Here is a 20928-nt window from a genome sequence, read left to right on the forward strand (position 1 = left end):
CAAAATCACTGCACCATAGGTAAAACCAACAGAAGTTTAAGAGCACAAGATCGCACATCCACACCTTGCCAAAACCAATGCGGGACTGGCGGGAGTGAGACTGAGGGGTGCTCACCTGACTTGTACTGGCAGGAAAGCAGTGCTCCTCGCATAACTGTATATAAGGAGACATAGGTAGAAATAGGCTCCTCGCGTAACTGGGAATCCGCATAGTCAGAACACGCATATAACGAGTATGTATACTATTATGTATTTGTATTATGTATTCAGGGTGCTCAACATTTAAAAATGTATCTGGATAAGCACTTAAGTTGTCATGGCACAGAAGGCTATAGACTGTGCTAGTAATGGGATTTGTATAGATGAATCAGTCGCATGGACATAAAGGGCCTGGTTCTCAGTTGTATGACTGAGTTGCCTTTTCAATATAAATCTGACTTGTAGTTAGCTACTAATTTGATTAAAATATCTGTCTCTTGTATACTTGATTATCTGAATATTTTTGGCTCTGGAGTTTCTGTTTTTACAGAGAGTGGATATTGCATTGTTCTTATTTCAGAGATGGACATTACGCCGGATGGTCAAGCCAGGGTTGCCAAGTGATCCAGTCTGAGTCGGAAATCACAGTCTGCTTTTGTAGCCACACAACTAACTTTGCCGTGTTGATGCAGTACACGGGAATACAGGTAGGCTTGTGAGTAGGCGAAGGATTTTCATTCCAGTCAAAGATAAGAGATTTTTTCCATTCTGGCATACTTATTTGAGTGATGTGTGGGAACTTTGATCACTTTTTTTCTCACCCATAATGAAAGTGGCATTAATCAGTCTGCATTATACAGGGTGACCTAGGAAATTGAGATTTATGCATAATAGAACTGTTTGGAAAAATATTCTACACTTTGGCAACAATAAAGAGCTTTGTGTTCATGTAGCAGTGAAAATGCAGCATAACTCCTGGAAAACTAGCCTTAACTTCAATTAGACATACCTCCCACAGGTCAATAAAGAATACTTTGTGTGTGACATGTTGCGACTGAACATAGCAACTGTGATTAATAGCGGTTGTTGCTTTGTGAAAAGCAGCATTTCCCACATTAAGTGAAGATTGAACCAAAGAATATAGATAAATTATGATGACAAATTTATCTACCCGATTGCATTGATTATTATAAAAATGTTTGAAAATTCTACTTCTGACATGCATTTTCCTTCACAAAATTTATCAGCACAAATGTTTTGAGCAAGTGTCCCGAGTTATTTGTTACCTTCAATTCTTTTTGAATTGTGCCGCATTGTACTTTTGCTACTATTTGCATGTCAGACACAGTCACAAACACAGACACACTGAGACAGAGAGGCAGGCACACACCGCAGAATTCTCTGAAGACTGATTGTCTTTTAGGTTTAGGTTAAACCAGCGCAGTGTGATTATGCTTTGGCAAGGTTTTGACAGAGTGTGAACCGTCAGTGAGAAGAAGAGCTCGGCCTTTCCTCACTTGCTTCCACTCTCCCAATAACCATGGGATATCATTGTGATGAAAGGGCACGGGCATTAAAAGATAAAATAGATGTTCTCCATGGATTTATCTTTAGTATGAATTCTATGGAGTAGGAAACTACTGTCTGCTGTGTCAATAGTTTCTAGAACATTGTTTTGTTCTAATGTTCTGTGCAGTGGGGCGTGGAAACAGAGACGATTTTAAATAAACTGACGTTCATCGGATCTGGAGCCTCCCTGTGTGCCCTAGTGGTGACCTTGATTCTTTTCACCGTACTAGAGTAAGTATTTCACAATGTATACGTTACTGATTCCTGCTACATCGAAGCTTTTTCGTTTTGTGGTACGATGAGGGAGTGTTCCAGTTGCATTATACGATCCCAATCACAGTCGTCAGATAAGCCCCTTACTTCAGGTAGCATACATGTCAAATAAGTAATTTCCCTTTCTGTTTTAAATCTCTAGTATTCCAAAATCTGATCGAACCTCCATCCACAAAAACTTGTTTGTGGCTCTGACTGCAGCCCAGGTCGTGTTACTGAGTAGCGACTCGGCAACAGACAATAAGGTACGTCGAGCCTCTGTGATACAGCAGCTTTAGTGCATAAACATGTCAACAGTATCTCATGTACGTATGATTAAAAATAATTGAGCTATTTAGATGGTTGAGCAGCATTGTATTGTTATTAATAGAGCGAGAGATCTGGAATATTATGCTTTCTAGCACAGTACTTTTGAAAATAAACATTAAATGGTAATGTGGTGGTCAGTATAACTCTAGTACAGTGCCTGTGACCCAGGCTGAACTCCCACCGCTGTCTGTAAGGTGTTTGGATGTTACTGCTGGGTTTCCTCCCCCATCCCAGTTGACGCATGTGTTGATGTTAATCGGTCACATGAGTGTAACTGGGTGGCACGGGCTCGTTGGATCAGAAGAATCTCTTACAGTGGTGTATCTCTTTTTAAAAATAAATGAATAAATAAAGAATATTTTCATGTACCTCTCAAGATAAGGGATATCATTTGGAGACTGCGATCAGCAATACTCTGATCGAAGTCTATCATACTTTTGCTTTGCTCTGTGAATCAATTTATCTTTAACATTGACACCTAAGTTAAATTCAAGTTTAAATTTAATTATTCAACTATACATGAACACCCATAAATACAGCCAAATGGAACAATGTCCCTCCGGGGGAAAATGCGGAACACATAGCATGACGCAAGTATAGCACGTATAAGTTAACGGTAAATGTATACAGCACAGACGCCACACTACACGACCTCTGGCAGTTCCCCTCCTGGTCTGTTGCCACAGGCAAGCTCATGGCTTGAGCTCTAGTCCTCTCTACAACCAAGCTCACATAGTTACCCCCAACAAACGAGGGAAAAGGATTTTACATGACCAATGTCCAACAGAGTCCTGCGGTCACTCGCTGTTAGACTGCACACTACCTTCACGCACTGACTACAACACTTTTCCGTAGCAGGCAGTAAGATGGCCTGTACCAAGTCCAACTCCTCTAGCTTCCCCGCAAACAAGCAGCTCTCCCACGGGGTAGCCCTGCAGTACCTGAAGTTCTTAATGTCCAGCATTGTCTTGTGCTCGTAAAAAAAGGCACTTAAAGAAGACAAAAGCACCTTTGGTCGGCCCCAGAGAGGCTGCTGCATCCAAACGTGTTGCCATCCTACTGGAACAGTTCTTGCTATTTATTTATTGCGATACAGCGTGGAACAGGCCCTTCGAGCCGTGCTGCCAGCAGTCCCCCAATCTAATCCCAGGACAATTTACAATGACCAATGAACCTACCAACTGGTACGCCTTTGGACTGTGTGAGGAGACTGGAGTACGCGGAGGAGGAAAAGTACAAACTCCTTTTGGGCAGTGGCAGGGTAACAACTCTTAACCATGATCATGACTGAATGGCAAAGTATTGTAACAAGGAAACTCTAACAAGTAAATTTTTATTGCTGTAATTAATCGAAGAACAACTGGCATTTGCATAGTGTGTGCTCTATAGCCTAGTAAAGTACTCCTTTAAAGTGTAGTCGTTGCTTTAATGCAGGAAATGCAGCTGGTAATTTGTGCACAATACTATCTTAGACAACAATGTGCTCATGATAACCTCTGATTTTAATGATGTTGGATGATCTTTGAGATAGCGCCATAGGATCTTTTATGTCCACTTTAGTGAACAGGCCGGAGTTTGGTTGAACTTCCCTCCTGGATTTTATTAATGGGTGTTAATAAGATGGAGGGTTTGTTGGGCTGGTGTAGTTTATTTGGGGGGGTGGGTGGAATTGTGATTGCATTTCCTTCCCTTGCTGCCGTTCCCTGAATCTCCAGAGTAATGCACCATGGACTTGTGCAGAGCTGTGGACTGGGAGCTCCACTGATCCTACAGACCATCTTGTGTAATTTTACTGTGATGAGCACCATCATGACAGCTTAGCAGTGGGGCAGTATTTAGTCAAGCCTGACGTGATCAGCTCACAAACGTAAGAGACTCTGCAGATGCTGGAAATCCAGAGGAATAAACGATGAAGGGTTTCGGTTTGAAACACTGACTGTTTATTCCTTTCCATAGGTGCTGCCTGACCTGCTGAGTTCCTCCACCATTTTGTATTTGTTGCCTAGACATGATCAGCTGACAGCTACACATTACACATGGCCCTAGATTAATAATGTGACAATTAATGTGTCCAAATACTAATGAGAAAAGTAATCTATTGCATCTTTTTCTAGACCGCTTGCACCGCTGTTACTGCACTTCTGCATTTATTCTTTATGGCTGCTTTTGCGTGGATGATGGTGGAGGGGCTGCTTCTCTGGAGTAAAGTAGTAACTGTCAATTTGAGTGAGGAACGGAGAATGAAATATTACTATCTTATTGGATGGGGTAGGTTACTTGAGAACTGTAGTATTTTGTTTAGGAGAGTATATTTTCCCAACTTGGGTTGTTAATACTGCACTTGTATATTGTTGAAATAAAAGATGCTGTTTTATAAATGACTAATTTATGTAAAATGTGAATTATGGCTTGTAGTACTCAGCTTACTTAAAATTATTGTGCAAGTTTGATTTTAACTTCAGCTTAACACTGACAACTGAAGTCACAATGTCCAAATTTAAAGAATACAAGAGGATGTAACCATTGGGACATAAATGTTAAAATGCAAAGTTCGAAGTATATATGTATATATATATTTATATTCATTGCATGTACACTACAATAATGTTTTCTTATTTATAATTTGTACTGTAGGATCAATGGATTTTAAATACCACTTAGTGGTTGTATGAAAGTCCAGTGAATTGAGAGGAGATGCACTTGGCTACACTTTGTTTTTACCTGAACAAGTTCACAGCAAGTGGAGTAACGAAGTCCTAGCCTAAACAAGGATGAATTTATAAGCATATTTCTGGTTTTTCAGACAGGCTGTTCTGACAGTTCACAAATGCATAATAACCAGGTGTAATATAACGTGAGCGTGCCCACATACAGTAGACATTGTACCATAGATTGCTAGCATTCCTAATGCTATTAGAATTGTGTGTTGGTCATGCAAGATAGACACAACGTTGCTCCATGCCAAAAATACTATTCAACCTTCCTTTAATTACGTAGCAGGGAAACAAATATTTTGGTGCTACCTGTCTGTTGATACGTTCTTCCAAATATTTGATAGCATGCACATGATTTAGCTACTATATATAACGGAAAGAAAATGATTTTAAGTCAGGAGTTTAAAGGGACGTTATAACAGAAAACTGAACAAAGTTTAGTTAGTTAACCATATAGTTCATGTGATAAATTCACCTTTGTTAGATTTGTAGCCAGCTGCAAGCAGGTTAAAACTGAGAGTTTCCTAGAGGTGCTTTAGGACAAGCTTTCTTCTAACTGGGTGAATCATAATAAGTTAATGTAACAGTTAGAAGCCCACTGTATTTCTTTGTGTTATGCGTTGTCAGTAGTTAGGCTGGGTGACGAGAAGTAATGATGACAGGCAGAAGTGGCCATTTCAGACAGAAGGAAAGAGTGAGTGAACGGTACTCGGAGATTTCGATACAGAGACTACAATATGCTCAGATAGAATGTGAAGTGTTAATTCTCAAACTTGTGTTGGAACTTTTCCTAACAGTGTAGGAACCTCGAACGGGTCAGAATGAAGAGAGGCACAGTGAATTAAAATGACAGGCAAATGGAGGGGCATTCTTCCAAAGTGAACACAACTTCTCCACAAGTTGATCCCCCAGTCAGCATTTGCTTTCTCCACAGTTAGAGGAAACCACACTGTGAACAGTGAATGCACTAGATGAGATCCGAAGAAGTACACGAGATTGCTGCTTTATCTGGAGAGACTGCTTGGATGTCTAGAAGGGAAAATGGGTGACACAGGTGTTGACACTCCTCGAGTTGTATGAGAGAGTGCGTGCAGAGTTTGTGAAATATATTCTGAGTAAAAGTAGTCCAACTCTTATTGCTGAACTCCTTTGAGGGAAATAACGGAACCATATCTTTTTTTAATATTATTTATTACATTTTAGAAATTACAAAGAATAAATGTGGTGATAAAATAGTAAGAAAAATAATATTAACCCTCCCCCCTCCCCTTGATCCTCCCCCCCCCCCCCCAACCCTTATCTAAAGAAAGAAAAAAAGGAAAGAAGAGAAAGATTGCCTGGATATCAGAGGATCCCCACATGTTCCATGGAGTTCAAAATAATTTTGATATTTATTTTTACTTTCCCCCATTACTTTATAATTTTATCTTCAAAGGACCTATGTATTTAATCCTATCTTTTGTAAGTATGGGAACCAAATTTTCAAAAATATATCATATTCATTTCTTAGATTATACGTAATTTTTTCAAGTGGAATACAACTATGTATTTCATTATTCCAACGATCCATAGTTAAATATAAATCAGATTTCCAAGTAACTACAATAACTTTTTTGGCTACTGCCAATGCAATTTTTATAAATTTTTTCTGATACTTATTCAATTTAAGTTTCGTTATTGTCCCTTCAATGTCTCCTAATAAAAATAATAGTGGACTATGTGGGAGTTGTACTCCAATAATTTCTTCCAATAAAAGTCTTAAATTTATCCAAAATGGTTGAATTTTAAAACAAGACCAAGTAGAATGTAAAAAAGTACCAATTTCTTGATTACATCGAAAACATTGGTCAGACATATTTAAATTTAATCTATTTATTTTCTGTGGTGTTATATATAATTGATGTAAAAAATTATATTGTATTAATTTAAGTCGAACATTTATTGTATTTCTCATACTATCAGAACATAATCTTGACCAATTTTTTCCATCAATTTTAACATACAAATCAGATTCCCATTTTTGTCTGGATTTATGAATTCCTAATTTAATTGTCTGCTTTTGAATCAAATTATACATACAAGATATAATTTTTCAAATTTTCCTTTCTGAATTAATATTTTCATTTCACTAGGTTTTGGCATCAACATTGTTTGTCCCAGCTTTTCTCATAATTAGGCTTTTAATTGAAAATAACAGAAAAGAGTGTTATTTGATATTTTATATTTATTTTTAATTGATCAAACGACATCAATATACCTCCTTCAAAACAGTCACCTATATATTTAATCCCCTTTTGAAACCAATTATGTAAAAGTTTATTATCCATTGTAAAAGGAATAAGCCTATTTTGAATTAAAATTCTTTTTGCTAATAAAGATTTCTTTATCTCATCGTCCATATTTACCTTATTCCATAAATCAATCATATGTCTTAATATAGGAGATTCTTTTTTTTCCCATGTCCATTTGGATTCCCATTTATATATAAAATCTTCTGGTATATTTTCTCCTATCTTATTAATTCTATTCTAATCCATGCCAGTTTTTCTTCATCAAAAAAAGACGCAATAAATCTAAGTTGATTTGCTTTATAATAATTCTTAAAATTTGGAAGTTGTAACCCTCCTAAATCAAATTTACATGTCAATTTTTCCAATGATATTCTTGACATCTTTCCTTTCCAAAGAAATGTCCTTACATATTTATTCAGTTCTTGAAAAAACTTCTGAGGTAATTGTATTGGTAAAGTTTGAAATAAATATTGCAATCTAGGAAATATATTCATTTTTACAGCATTAACTCTACCTATTAATGTTATTGGTAACATCATCCATTTATCAAGATCCTCTTTTTTTTTAATAATGGCAAATAATTTTGTTTATATAAATTTTTTACATCATTATCAACTCTAATACCTAAATATTTTATCCCATTTATTGACCATTGAAATTGAGTTGCTAATCGACATTGATTATAATTTCCTTTGGTAAGGGGTAAAATTTCACTTTTATCCCAATTTACTTTATAGCCTGATACTTTCCCATATTCTTCCAATCTAAAAGATAATCTTTGCAAAGATTGCAATGGGTTTGTTAAATAAATCAAAACATCATCAGCAAATAAATTAATCTTATATTCTTCTTGATTAACTCTAAAGCTCCCAATATCTGAATCTGTTCTAATTAATTCAGCTAATGGTTCTATTGCCATCTTAGATGGTTTTCCTCCTGAGTTTTATAAAAAATTTAAAGATTTATTAATTCCTCCTTTTATGGAATTAATATACCAAGTGGAAAGAATGCATAAAGTCCCACCATCTTTTTTAACGGCGATCATAACTGTATTGCCAAAAAAAGATAGAGATCCTTTAAAACCAACATCATATAGGCCTATTTCTTTGTTGAATACAGATTATAAAATACTAGCAAAAATTTTATCTAATAGAATATCTAAATATTTACCAAAATTAATACATATGGACCAAACAGGTTTTATTAAAAATAGACAATCAATGCATAATATAACCCGGTTACATAGTATAATTCATTTGGCACAAAAAAGAGAGGAAATGAGTGTGGCAGTTGCTTTGGATGCAGAAAAAGCATTTGACAGATTGGAATGGGATTTTTTATTTAAGGTATTGGAAAAATATGAGTTAGGAAAATCTTTTATACAATGGATTAAAATTTTAAATACTAATCCTCAAGCTAAAGTAGTTACAAATGGTCAGATTTCAACACCATTTTGCTTAACGAGGTCAACTAGACAAGGCTGCCCATTATCACCTGCTTTATTTGTACTGAACCATATCTTATTAAGAATTGGACTGAAAACTTCAGGATGAGGGCTAACTTATGCAACTGGCCCTGTATTCAGTTTAACAGATTGTGTGAGATTTGCAAGAACTATTACAGAAATGTACATCTTATTGAAGGTTATAAAATTATGAGGGATATGAAATCATTAACACACAAGATTCTGCAGATGCTGGAAATCTTGAGCAATACACACCCAGTGCTGGAGGAACTTAGCACATCTGGCAGTATCAATGGAGTTGAATAAGGAGTCAATATTTTGAGCCAAGACTCTTCATCAGGACTGGAAACGGGGAGGAGGTCTGGTGGGGGAGGGGGATGAGGTAAGAAACTGGGAGATGATGGGAGGAAGAGGTTGAAAGGCTGAAGAAGGAGGAATCTGTGAGGAGGAGATAATGGAGCATGGAGGAAAGAGGAGGAAGAGGGTTACCAGAGGGAGGTGATGAGCAGGTGAAGAGAAGGGATGAAAGGGGAACTACAATGGGAATGGAAAAAGGGAGGAGGGGGAGAGAAATCCCAAGAAGTTAGAGAGATCAATGTTCATGTCATCAGGCCCAGTCAGAAAATGAGGTGTTGCTCCTCCAACCTGAGAGTGACCCCATCATAACAGGAGGAGGCCACGGACCAACATGTTGGTGTGGGAATGGGAAGCCAAACTGAAATGTGTGGCTACCGGGAAATCCTGCTTTCATTGGCGTATAGACAATCAGATTCTCTTTTTCCTAGGGCAGGGGTGTCTAAAACTAAAGGACACAGACTTAGGATAAGAGGGAGGAGTCAAAAAGAGATTGGAAGGTTAGGTTTTTCACACATAGGATGCTGGTTATCTGAATGAATTTGCTCGTTACCTGAATGAGTTTCCAGATTATGTGGTAGAGCTATATACAATTGCAATGACGAAAAGGCACTTGGGTAGGAAAGGTATGGAGGAACAGAGGCCTAATACAGGCAAATTGGATGGCGTAGATAGTGAAAACTGCTAACATTGAATAGATGGGCTGAAGGGCCTGTTTCTGTATGGTTTGATTCTACAAAATATGGCCAAGTCTGTTCCTAAAGGGTCCTTAATGGAATTGAAGCGTATATCTTAATTTGTTAGAGAATATATGACAAGTAAGTTTGGATACAGACACATGAAATACATGGATGTGATTTGATCTTGTGTTTTTTTTTTGCTTTTGTAATTTCAACTAACAGGTTATGTTTACATGTTGGGAAGGTGCAAAAATTTCAACCTTTGGGACTTAAATCTATCAGCATCCTGTAACAATCCACTGGTTTTCACCAGTTTTTCTGATTTGTTCAAACCTGCCATTAGTTGTAATTTTTTTTGTTTTGACTTTAGGTATTCCGGTTCTTATAGTGACTATCACACTGGCGGCAGCGCACGGCAAGTACATTGCCGATCGGTACTGCTGGCTGAATGTGCACAACGGAGTAATTTGGGCCTTTGTGGGGCCAGTCATCTTCATTATCATGGTAAGCCTCTGAAAAGAGCTTCGAGCCCTTATTGAACTCCGAATTAGCAGGGCAGTTCTTTCCAATCCTCTCTGTGAAATTAGCAATCTATTAGCATTATACTGAAAATGCAGACTTAAATTCTAGAAAGGGGATTGGATTCATTATATCCAGTCTCTTACTGCTGAAGATGGGAGCATCCTATCCGAAGCTAATTGACAGGAGCAATAAACAACGTTGGAAGAACTCAGAGGGTCGACCAGCATCTGTGGAGGCAGAAGATATAAGTCAACGTTTTGGGTTAAGACCCTCCACAGTTGCTGCTTGATCCAGATTTTAAGCATCCGCAGTTTCTTTTATTGTTGTCCATTGACAATCCTACTGCAGAACCTCTTCTGTGTCACAGAAGCAGGCTTATTCCTTTTGATTGCGGGAACATTGATCCAGCAGACATCAAAGAAATAATATCAAAAAATTCTGATGCCATCCACCATGACACCTTATCCTTAGCTTTAATGACTCGTGGTCTCTGGTAGTGGTGTTCCTATCACCACTTACAATGAACACCAGCTCTCTTAGTTATCTGTAACTCTCTTGGGACAAAGTGATTGCTTGCCAGGCTTTCCTGGCTAGAATTGAGAAAATAGAATATCCTCAGATTCATAACGAGCCTGGTTATGACACAACTACTCATCTTCTGAAAGTTCATTTGTGTAAAACTCTAAATACAATTTTGCAGTTCATGTATTTAGCTTTAAGCAGTTACCCCTAAATTACATTTGGCATGAGGCGTGACTTTTTCCTGGCATTGCTGCCAAGTAAATTGCGTATTTGTTGTGCAGGTGAACATGTTTGTGCTTACACGAGTTGTGCTGATCACCATGTCAACAGCTAAGCGGCGCGCCATCATGCTTGCTGTTAACAGCAGTCCCATGGAGCAAGCCTACGATCAGATAAGGTAAGAAACGTGTAAATGATGGTCCTCATTTCCTCAAAGGGGTGGTATTGAATCGCCTTGGCATTTCTCTTCGGGAGACGTAAATTTTTCTCCTTAAGTAAAAAGCAGAACACAGTACTGTAAATGCTGGGTTTGGAAAACAAAAGCAGATTATGTTGGGAACATGGAACGTCATGGAAACAACCCGTCATTAATGATTCAGGCTTGCAATTTTCTTAGAATCCTTAAGTAATTGACTTCTTAGGGAAAGTGCAGTGTCCAAATTTTGTCATTATTTCTCTGTTCTTGAGTTTACCCCTTCATGGATTCATGTTGGGTAATGACATGACTGGGATTCCCTGGGAACAACATGGCATGTAGAATGACTATAATTGCTTTAAATAATAATTTTGTTTTGTCACTGACGCTGAGTTGCCTGCATGAAGCAGGATTGTGGTTTGCTCTGTGACCACAAGACCATGTGGTGTGTGATTTTTTTCACTCTGGCGACACTTGTTTGTTGCAGGGCTGCTGTGAAAGCAGTGCTCGTACTGTTGCCCATTTTGGGACTCACGTGGCTCTGTGGAGTGCTTGTTCCATTTTCTGTTGTGATGGCGTATATCTTTGTGATACTGAATTCCCTGCAGGTGAGTTATATAGCTTCTTCCAATCCACATTGTTAGGGTATGAGTTCTTTGAGTGCCCCAATAAGACTTCTCCGCTGAACGTACAGTCATGAATTTATAAAAATAAATTTTTGCTTCTTTCACTGTTCAATGTTAGATACTTTTCTATTGTTTTTTCTAAATGTCTGTATATTTAACTTGCTCTATCCATTCAGAAGACCATTCTCTGAATTCCAGTCCATACTCAGAAACATTTCATATTAAACTAATGGGAATATGGGCATTTTATTTTCAGTAGCATTCCTTGACTGGCAAAGACTAATTTGTCATCTTCTACAAGTAAATTTATACTTCACAGGTTGGCAGTGGAACATAGGAATAGTCTGACATCTGCTTTTCAGTGAACTTGTAAACTGGTCTTATGATCTTGAAGTATTTTCATGGTGGGTGAAATTTTTGACTTGTGCTGCAGATTGTTTGTGCAGGAAATTTGGCAGAAAGCACATTTTTAAATTACACGCATTTGTACTGAAGTTTCTCACTGACAAATGTTTACTTGAGCGTTCTTCCAAGTCCTGTTCTCAGTACCATGCTTTTGAACATATGGTATCAAGGGTAGACAAACTTTTGAAAAAGTTTGCATTTAATTACAATATTTTGATTTTGTTTGTTTTCTTTCCTTTTTCTGAAACCAGCTTTACCTGCCTGCTTCTAAATCCAGTTAGTAACGGGTCAGGAGAAAATCTGGCAGAATCTGTGCTCTACAATATCTGATGAGCATTAAACAAAAGAGTAAGTGTAGGCCCCTCAGCCCTTCAAGCCTGTCCTGCCATTCAATAATATAATGGCCTATCTGCTCCAAGTCTCAACACTTCAGTGACAGTACAGATAATCCTCAATTCCCTGATCTTTCAAAAATTGTATCTACTTCCCCCAGTGATCTAGCCTCCACAATCCTCTTGGGTACAGAATTTCGGAGATCTACCACCTTTTGAGAAAAGTTCTTATACATCTCAGTTTAAAATGACTGCCCCCTAATTTTCTAACTTGTGTATCCCTTTATTTGTGATCCTCCTACTGCCAATATCTTCTCAACATCTACCCTGCCATGCCTTATAATATCTTGCATGTTCCAATGAGATCACACCTCATTCTTCTGAACTATGGTACTTTCTTTAGCCACTTGTGATAAGACAAACCTCTCATTCCAACAAATGAGTTCTGCAAATTTTTTTGGAATTGACTCCAAGGTGAGTATATCCTTCCTTAAATCAGGGGGACCAAATAATTCTTCTATGGATATATTTGGGGATCAGCATGCTAGCCAGAGAGCTCCACATTCATCTGGGATATTTTTGGCTGCTGCTTTCAAGTGCAGGAAGAAATCAATTATCTGATAGGATAGATTTCTAAGGTCTATATGTGTTCCATTTAGGAAAGATTCTGTGGCCAGAGAATGTCAGACTAACAAGTGTAGTAAAAAGCGTCATTCAGATATTGATCTGGAGGCAAGATGCCTCTAGAGTCCAGATGAACTGGCTGCAGGGTGCAGAGTATTAAGAAAAATAAATCTGAGATACTGAGATGTTGGTTGAAGTGGAAGAGTGCCATCAATTGATATCTTAACAGCAGAGCCCAAGTTAAGAATGAATTATCCAAACCACTTCGTGGTTTAGAGCATATTGGTGGAATTACGAAGAAAGATTGGCAGCACCTCTACTTCCTTAGGAACTTCCGAAGGTTTGGCATGACATCTAAAACCTTGACAAACTTATATAGATGTGTATTGGAAAGTATATTGACTGGCTGCATCACAGGCTGGGGTGGAAACACCAACATCCTTGAATAGAAAATCCTGCAAAAGATAGTGGATATGGTCCATCATGGGTAAAGACCTCCCCACCATTGATCACATTTACATGAAAGGCTGTCACAGCAAAGGAGCTTCCATCATCAGGGACTCCCACCTCCCAGGCTCTCTTCTTGCTGTTGCCATCAAGAAGGTACTCGGGACTCGCACCACCAGGTCCAGGAACAGTTACTACCCCTCAACCATCAGGCTCTTGAACCAAAGAGGATAACTTCACTCAACTTCACTTGCCCCATCATTGAAATATTCCCGCAACCAAATGACTCATTTACAAGGACTCTTCATCTCATGATCTTGATATTTATTGCTTGCTTGTTTGTTTGTTTATTTATTTATTTATTTATTTATTCATTTATTACTATTGTTCCTTCCTGTATTTGCACAGTTTGTTGTCTTCTGCACTCTGGTTGAATGCATTAGTTGGTTCTTTCATTGATTCTGTTATAGTTATTATTCTATAGACTTGTTGATTATGCCCACAAGAAAATGAATCTCAGGGTTGAATATGGTGACATATACCTACCTTGATAATTAAATTTACTTTGAACTTTATTCTGTGTTGCACTCCATGGAAGATTTCACTGAATGTTGTGGGTCCAAGAAGTCCCTGCTAGGCTCTCAGACTGCTGGGAGGGGTGAGGGGCTGGTGGGGTATGGTTGCTGAAGATTTTGTTGGCTTTATTGTAATAAATTAATATTGATTTGTAATGTCTTTAAAACACTTGTTGGCTTGTGTGAACTACTGGTAAATTGACTCCAATGGTTATTTTAGCCAAGACTGACAGGGCTGCAGTCCAGAGAGTAGCTACAAAGTTAGTGCAGAGTATTAAAACAACAGATCCACAATTTATATAACTTGTTTATTGTGCTGAATTTGATTATACAGTATCTATTATCCAAGCTCTTGTAAATAGATAATAGTGAAACAAATTTACAGGCAATAAATATTTGCATAGCCTTGTTATTGAACCAATTTTTATTTGTGATTTTGTCATAATTGGAAATAGCACTTTAAACTTTCAATAAATTTGCAATGACCAAGATCAATATTGAATGTAATTAGAATTTGTCTGGAGTACTTAATTTGCATTGGCTGGGAGAACATCAGTGCAATCTCACTAATCACACATTACTCACATGAATACAGCTGCCATCGTCTTGCTTTTCCAGAAAACCTTCAGCTGTTCAACTTTCCGCATTTGGTTGTTTCCTGCTTCTAGCAGCAGCTGTTCTGAAGTCGATATAGTGTGTGTTGAAAGATAACTCAATCACAAGTGATGTTTTAATTGCATGAGTTCAAACATCTTACTGCCCATTACTCTGTTGGCATCTAGGGCAGTAATGAAGGCCCTCTGCCTCTGTCTGTCCTTGACCAACTTCTCTATTGTGCCCCAGGTGTGGTTCAGGGTCCTCATTTCTGCCTCTACGTTATGGAGCCAAGTTGTTTTTGGTTTTCTGCTTTTCCTCTACCCTTCAGGGGTGCAGTGAAATGCTGACCTGATGATAGAGTTGGCTTCATCATGTGCCCAATCCATCGCCAACGTTTCTGCCATGTCCGCTTGATGACACTGAAAGAGATCTTTCTTAGCTAGAAGATATGAAGGATCTTCCGGAGGCTTGTGGTGTGAAGTGATGACACATTGGCAAGGGTCGCTCTCTGTCATGTGCCAGCCTGCTGACCCATACAAGGTTAAGGACAGAACACAGCTCTGCTATAGCTTCACCCTGGTGTGGACGCTATACTTGGTCAATCACGTGTAGCTCATTGTTCTGAAGACGATTTAGCTTTGCTGAGTCTGCACTGGATGTCGACCTTGGTCCCTCCATCCTGCTGAGTGATGCTACCCAGATAGGTGAATCTGCTGGTACGTACTCGGTAAGTCGACGCTGGGTAAATATCCCTTGATGTGAGGGAGGAGACTCTACAGTGAGGGCCATGGTCTGAGTCTTTCTCTGGCTGACTCTGAGTCTCACCTGCCCGCCAAAGGTATATAGGCCCTGAGGTTTCTCTTGCTGGTATGTATGTGATGGCAATGTGAGGTCATCCACAAAGTCAAACTCTTCCAAAGTAGAGAATAGAGTCCACCTAATACCTCTCTGCTCATCTTTCATTGTTTGCCTCATAACCCAGTCAATAACCAGGTTAAACAATATCACTGTCATAACACAGCCTTACCTGACTTTCGTCTTGATCTCAAAGCCATCCCCAGCTGTGCAGGTGAAGTTAGCACAGAAACTCTGGATGAGCTGGACAGATTTGGAAGGGAACCCATGTGATTTGAGGATTCACCTGAGGCTTTCCCTGTGGATGCTAACAAAAGCCTTTTCAGTCCACAAAATTTGCACACAGTTGTCTCTGATACTGGGTGCACTGCTCTATGATGTTGGGCAGTGTGAAGATCTGGTTGATACAGCCTCTCTTCTTCCCTAAGTCAGTTTGATCTTTTCTCAAGCAGACATCGACAGCATCTGTAATCTGTTGGGCAATGACTTTGGCAAAGATCTTGTTGGGCACTGACAAAAGTGTGATGTCACGACTGTTGTTGCTGCTTTCTTCAAGATCCTAACAGTCCTATGTCCAGTCCTTGGAACTTGTCCTCGTTCCCAGATAATAGTAAACAGTGGTTGCAGGATGACTACTACAACTTTTGGTTCAGATTTGAAAAGTTTGGTGTTCAAATTGTCATGTCCTGGAGCTTTGCTGTTCTTTAGTAAGTTAATCGTAGCAATAATCTGTTTTTTTTTTTCTTGGGTGGATCCGTGTTGATGTAGAGGTCCTCTGCTGCCTCTCGCATATCAGGTTCTTCATCTGGAGCTGGTCTATTCAGTAATTCTCCAACAAACTCTATCCATTGTGCTCCTTGCTCTTCCTCAGTTGTCAAAAGCAAACACTTTTTATCACTCATGGGGCCACTGGATATGGCCTAAAATAAGTCAAAATCAGCATGGTTTCTGTGAAGGAAAATCTTGCCTGACAAATCTGTTAGATTTCTTCAAGGAAGTAACAAGCAGGTGGACAAAGGAGAGGCAGTGGATGTCATTTACTTGGATTTTCAGAAGGCATTTGAAAAGGTGCCAAGATAAAATCCCAAGGTGTTCCAGGAAAGATACTGGCATGGATAGAGGAATGGCTGACAGGCAGGAGGCAGCGAGTGGGAATAAAGGGGGCCTTTTCTGGTTGGTTGCCAGTGGCTAGTAGTGTTCCTCAGGGGTCAGTATTGGGACCACTACTTTTCACATTGTTTGTCAATGATTTAGATAATGGAATTGATGGCTTTGTGGCAAAGTTTGCAAATGATATGAAGATAGGTGGAGGGGTAGGTAGTGCTGAGGAAGCAATGCGATTGCAGAAAGACTTAGACAGATTGGAAGACTGGGCAAAGAAGTGGCAGATGGAATACAGTGTTGGGAAATGTATGATAATGCATTTTGATAAAAGGAACAATAATGCAGACTATTATCTAAATGGGGGGAAAATTCAAACATCAGAGGTGCAGAGGGACTTTGGAGTCGTCATGTAAGTCTCCCAGAAGGTTAATTTACAAGTTGAGTTTGTGGTAAAGAAGGCAAATGCAATGTTGGCATTTATTTCAAGGGGAATAGAATATAAAAGCAAGGAGATGATGCTGAGGCTTTATAACACACTACCCAGGCTGCTCTTGGAGTATTGTCAACAGTTTTGGGCCCCACCTCTCAGAAAGCATGTGTTGTCATTGGAGAGAGTCCAGTGGAGGTTCACGAGGATGATTCCAAGAATGAAAGGGTTAACATGAGGAGCATTTGGTAGCTTTGGGCCTGTACTCACTGGAATTTAGAAGAATGTGGGAATTTCATTGAAACCTACCGAATGTTGAAAGAGCTAGTTAAGGTGGATGTGGAGAGGATGTTTCCTATGGTGGGGGTATCCAGAATGAGAGGGTCCAGCCTCAAAATTGAGGAGCGACCTTTTAGAATAGAGGTAAGGAGGATTTCTTTTTAACCAGAGGGTAGTAAATCTGTGGAAGGCTCTGCCACAGGCTGCGGTGGAGGCCATGTCCGTGGGTATATTTAAGGTGGAAACTGATAGCTTCCTGTTTAGTCAGGGCATCAAAGGATATGGCAAGAAGGCAGGTGTATGGGGTTGAGTGGGATCTGGGAACAGCCATGATGGAATGGCAGAGCAGACTAATGGGCTGAATGGCCTAATTCTGTTCCTATGTCTTATGGTCTTGTGATCTGGAACCTTCTGCATGCTACCTTTGAAATATTTAATATTTCACTGGTCACCTTTGGCTTGCACTGTAAGGTCTTCCATGTAGACACTCTTATCCTTACTCGTCTCTTCACATTCTTGTTAGCCTCAATGTATACTAGTTGAAGTTTCACCTTAAGTAATGTTGACCTGCTATCCAGCTCTTTCTTAATTTTCCATCTTTCTTCTAAAGCTGTCCATCTGTCCTGCTGGATCCATTCTTTGTTCTCCTTCCCAGCTCTGTATCCTAGACGAGCCTCGTTGCTCTCTTTGAAGACAGACAATCATTTCCACATTGTGTGATCTTGTCTACTGACACATCCTTTCCAAAGTCTTACAAGGCTTGAAGTCGGTTCTTAAGCTGAATGGTGAGGGGAGATCTCACTGCTCCTTGAGCTTCTCAATCTCAGAACGTCTTTGTACATGCGTTCTGGTGCCAGTGCTTCTCAGCATGAGTTACAAGAAGCTGGTGATGACCTCCTGTATCTGCTCTTCCCTTCACCTTTACATCCTGCAAGGATTGTCTCCGTGTACCATTGATCACCAGAGTCAGAATGAGAATTTATAAATAGTTAAATAGGTGTTGTAAAAATAGAAATAAAGTAATGAGGTAGTGTTCAGGGGTTGAATGCCTATTTAGAGATCAGATGGCAGAGGGAAAGAAGCTGTTCCTGAATCATTAAGTGTGGGCCTCAGATGGTCAATTTGGTTCTTGTTGCATTCATTGGGTGAGCACCATGTCACTCTGTGGATTTCATGGTGTGGTAAGAGGGTCCCTCCTATGACCAGATTGTTCACGGCACAGAATTCCACCAGTCTTCCATCATTGTGATTCATCATTCCTCATCCATGCGTGCCCGTGACCCTAGTGAAGTGAGAGTTGTTATTTCCCACTTTGGCATTTAGATCTTCCGTGATGATGATTATGTTGAGGTGTTGTGTTAACTTGATCTCTTATTGCAGTTATTCATAGAAGACGTCCTTTTCTTCAACGTCACTTTTGTTAGTTGGAGCATAGCACTGGATCACTTGCTTCCCTTTCCGTCTGACTCTCACCAGCCTCCTGTTGACTGGTTTCCACTCAAGCAAGCATTTCTCAATGCCTTTCTTCAAAATGACAGCTACGCCATCATGATGCTGACCATCTTCCCTTCCTGAACATAAAACTGTTTCCCCCAGTCTGCCAGACCCCGTCCAACTGCTTTCACTGGCACACAGTATATGTAGGCTGTAACAATGGGTTTCTGCAGTTATTGGTGCTAGTTCGCCAGTGTTGTACATGGTTTGTACATTCCAGAAACCAATTTTGGTCTTGGTTTTGGCAGACTTCAGGGCTTCCTTCATCACGTTAGTAGCTTCCTCTCAGTTTTCACTACTGTCAACCATGCAAGTCCCAGGTATAGACTCGGGTATATTGTCACACACAGATGTAGGGTTCTTCATTGCTGTTTCCATAACAGTTTTGTTTGACCAGACGGGATTGTTAGGCCTGAGCTGGCCTTCTGAATCTGGAGGACGGGTGAACCACTCTTAGTCTGGCCTCTACCCTTTGACCTGTTTGGCATGGATGACCCTACCAAGAGCCACAGCATAAAGCCCTGACTCCAGCCAACATAGTTGTCTGGGTCATTGGGGCATGAAAGCCACCAAACCATATCTGTGTGTTGCTACTGGGGGCATTGGTTTAAAGTCGGTGGAGAGATTTAAAAGTGTCCTGAGGAGCACTTTTTTGCAGAGGGTGGTTGGTATATGGGACAAGCTGCCAGAGGATGCTGTAAAGGTGGATACAGTTCCAGCATTTGAAATATATTTAGACAGGTGCATGGATAGGGATTGTGTTGCATGTGGCCAAGTGGTTAAGGCATTGGACTAGTGATCTGAAGGTCATGAGTTCGAACCCCAGCTGAGACAGCATGTTGTGTTCTTGAGCAAGGCACTTAACCACATATTGCTCCAGTCCACTCAGCTGAAAATGGATACCAGCAAAATGCTGGGGGTTAACCTCGCGATAGACTGGTGTCCTATCCGGGCGGGGGGAGGTAGTCTCGTACTCTCAGTCGCTTCACGCCACGGAAACCGGCATAAGCACCAGCCTGATGAGCCTATAAGGCTCGGGACAGACTTTAATAACTACGGATAGGGATGGTTCAGAGGGCTGGGTCTAGCTCAGGTAGGCAACCTGGGTGGCATGCATGAGTTGGGCTGAAAGGCCTGTTTCTGTGCTTTAAATTTGTGAAGATCTGTTTTAGGCCACAGGATTGGGTAATTTTCAGAAATCGGCAATACCTATCCGTAGTTGGCTTCTCTGAATGCGGAAAGCTGAGTGAACGGACCCAGCAAGGTGTGAGGAGAAGAGGCGTTAGAGATCTTGCTCGATGGCACTCCGACATCTTGCCAGATTATCACTATAAAGCATTTTAAACTTCCTCTATATGTATACTGTTGTCTGTGATATTTAAATAAAGCTCAAGTATAATTGATTAATTCTTAACAAAATATATACTTTTAAAATGTATTAAAAAGTTATAAATAAATAAAAGGTAAATAACTCAATCACATAATTGTCCTTTGTCCCAATTTATATCTGTACTCTCTTTGGGGATGTTCTGATACAGAGATAATTAACTACATGTAGTGCAGATAAGTGGGAAATAACAACTCACACTTCACTAGGGTCACGGGCACGCATGGATGCAGAATGATGAATCACAATGGTGGAAGACTGGTGGAATTCTGAACAATCTGGTCATAGAAGGGTGCTCCACTGTGGAAGATAAGATTCTTCCATAGATTCTGCCACCTCTACTGAGTGCCTCCAGCATTTTGTGTGTATTGGTTTTGAATTAGAATACGGTTTATTATCACTGTCATAATGTCATGAAATTTGTTGTTTTGTGATAGTAGTGCTGTGCAAGACATAAAAATTACTCTAAGGTACAATAAGCAATAAAATAACTGGTGCAGAAATAAAATAATCAAATTGAAGCATCTGCAATTAATGAGCACAAAATACTCAGTTATAAGATGCTAAAGATTGCAAAAGACAATAAAGCTGTAATTGATTTCAAGAGATGATTAATTAATGCTGTCTTCTCACGTCGTCTCCAGCAATGTATATAAGATGTGCATGTTTCTAATCAGGAATAT

The 20928-nt window shown here is 39.6% G+C and overlaps 1 protein-coding gene across 3 annotated transcripts in view; it reads left to right on the top strand.

Annotated features, from left to right (window-relative positions):
• LOC140737191 (adhesion G protein-coupled receptor D2) overlaps positions 1-20928 on the top strand; it is a 314325-nt gene that overhangs the window by 44554 nt on the left and 248843 nt on the right. For all 3 annotated transcript variants that reach the window (XM_073063435.1, XM_073063436.1, XM_073063437.1), the window contains exons 14-20: positions 560-686; positions 1676-1779; positions 1964-2066; positions 4245-4398; positions 10005-10138; positions 10960-11075; positions 11581-11701. In XM_073063435.1, the coding sequence (XP_072919536.1) occupies positions 560-686; positions 1676-1779; positions 1964-2066; positions 4245-4398; positions 10005-10138; positions 10960-11075; positions 11581-11701 (859 nt within the window). The remainder of the gene's footprint in view (positions 1-559; positions 687-1675; positions 1780-1963; positions 2067-4244; positions 4399-10004; positions 10139-10959; positions 11076-11580; positions 11702-20928) is intronic.

This window comes from Hemitrygon akajei, chromosome 12 (assembly GCF_048418815.1).
Source record: "Hemitrygon akajei chromosome 12, sHemAka1.3, whole genome shotgun sequence".
In the NCBI taxonomy this organism is placed as follows: Eukaryota; Metazoa; Chordata; class Chondrichthyes; order Myliobatiformes; family Dasyatidae; genus Hemitrygon; species Hemitrygon akajei.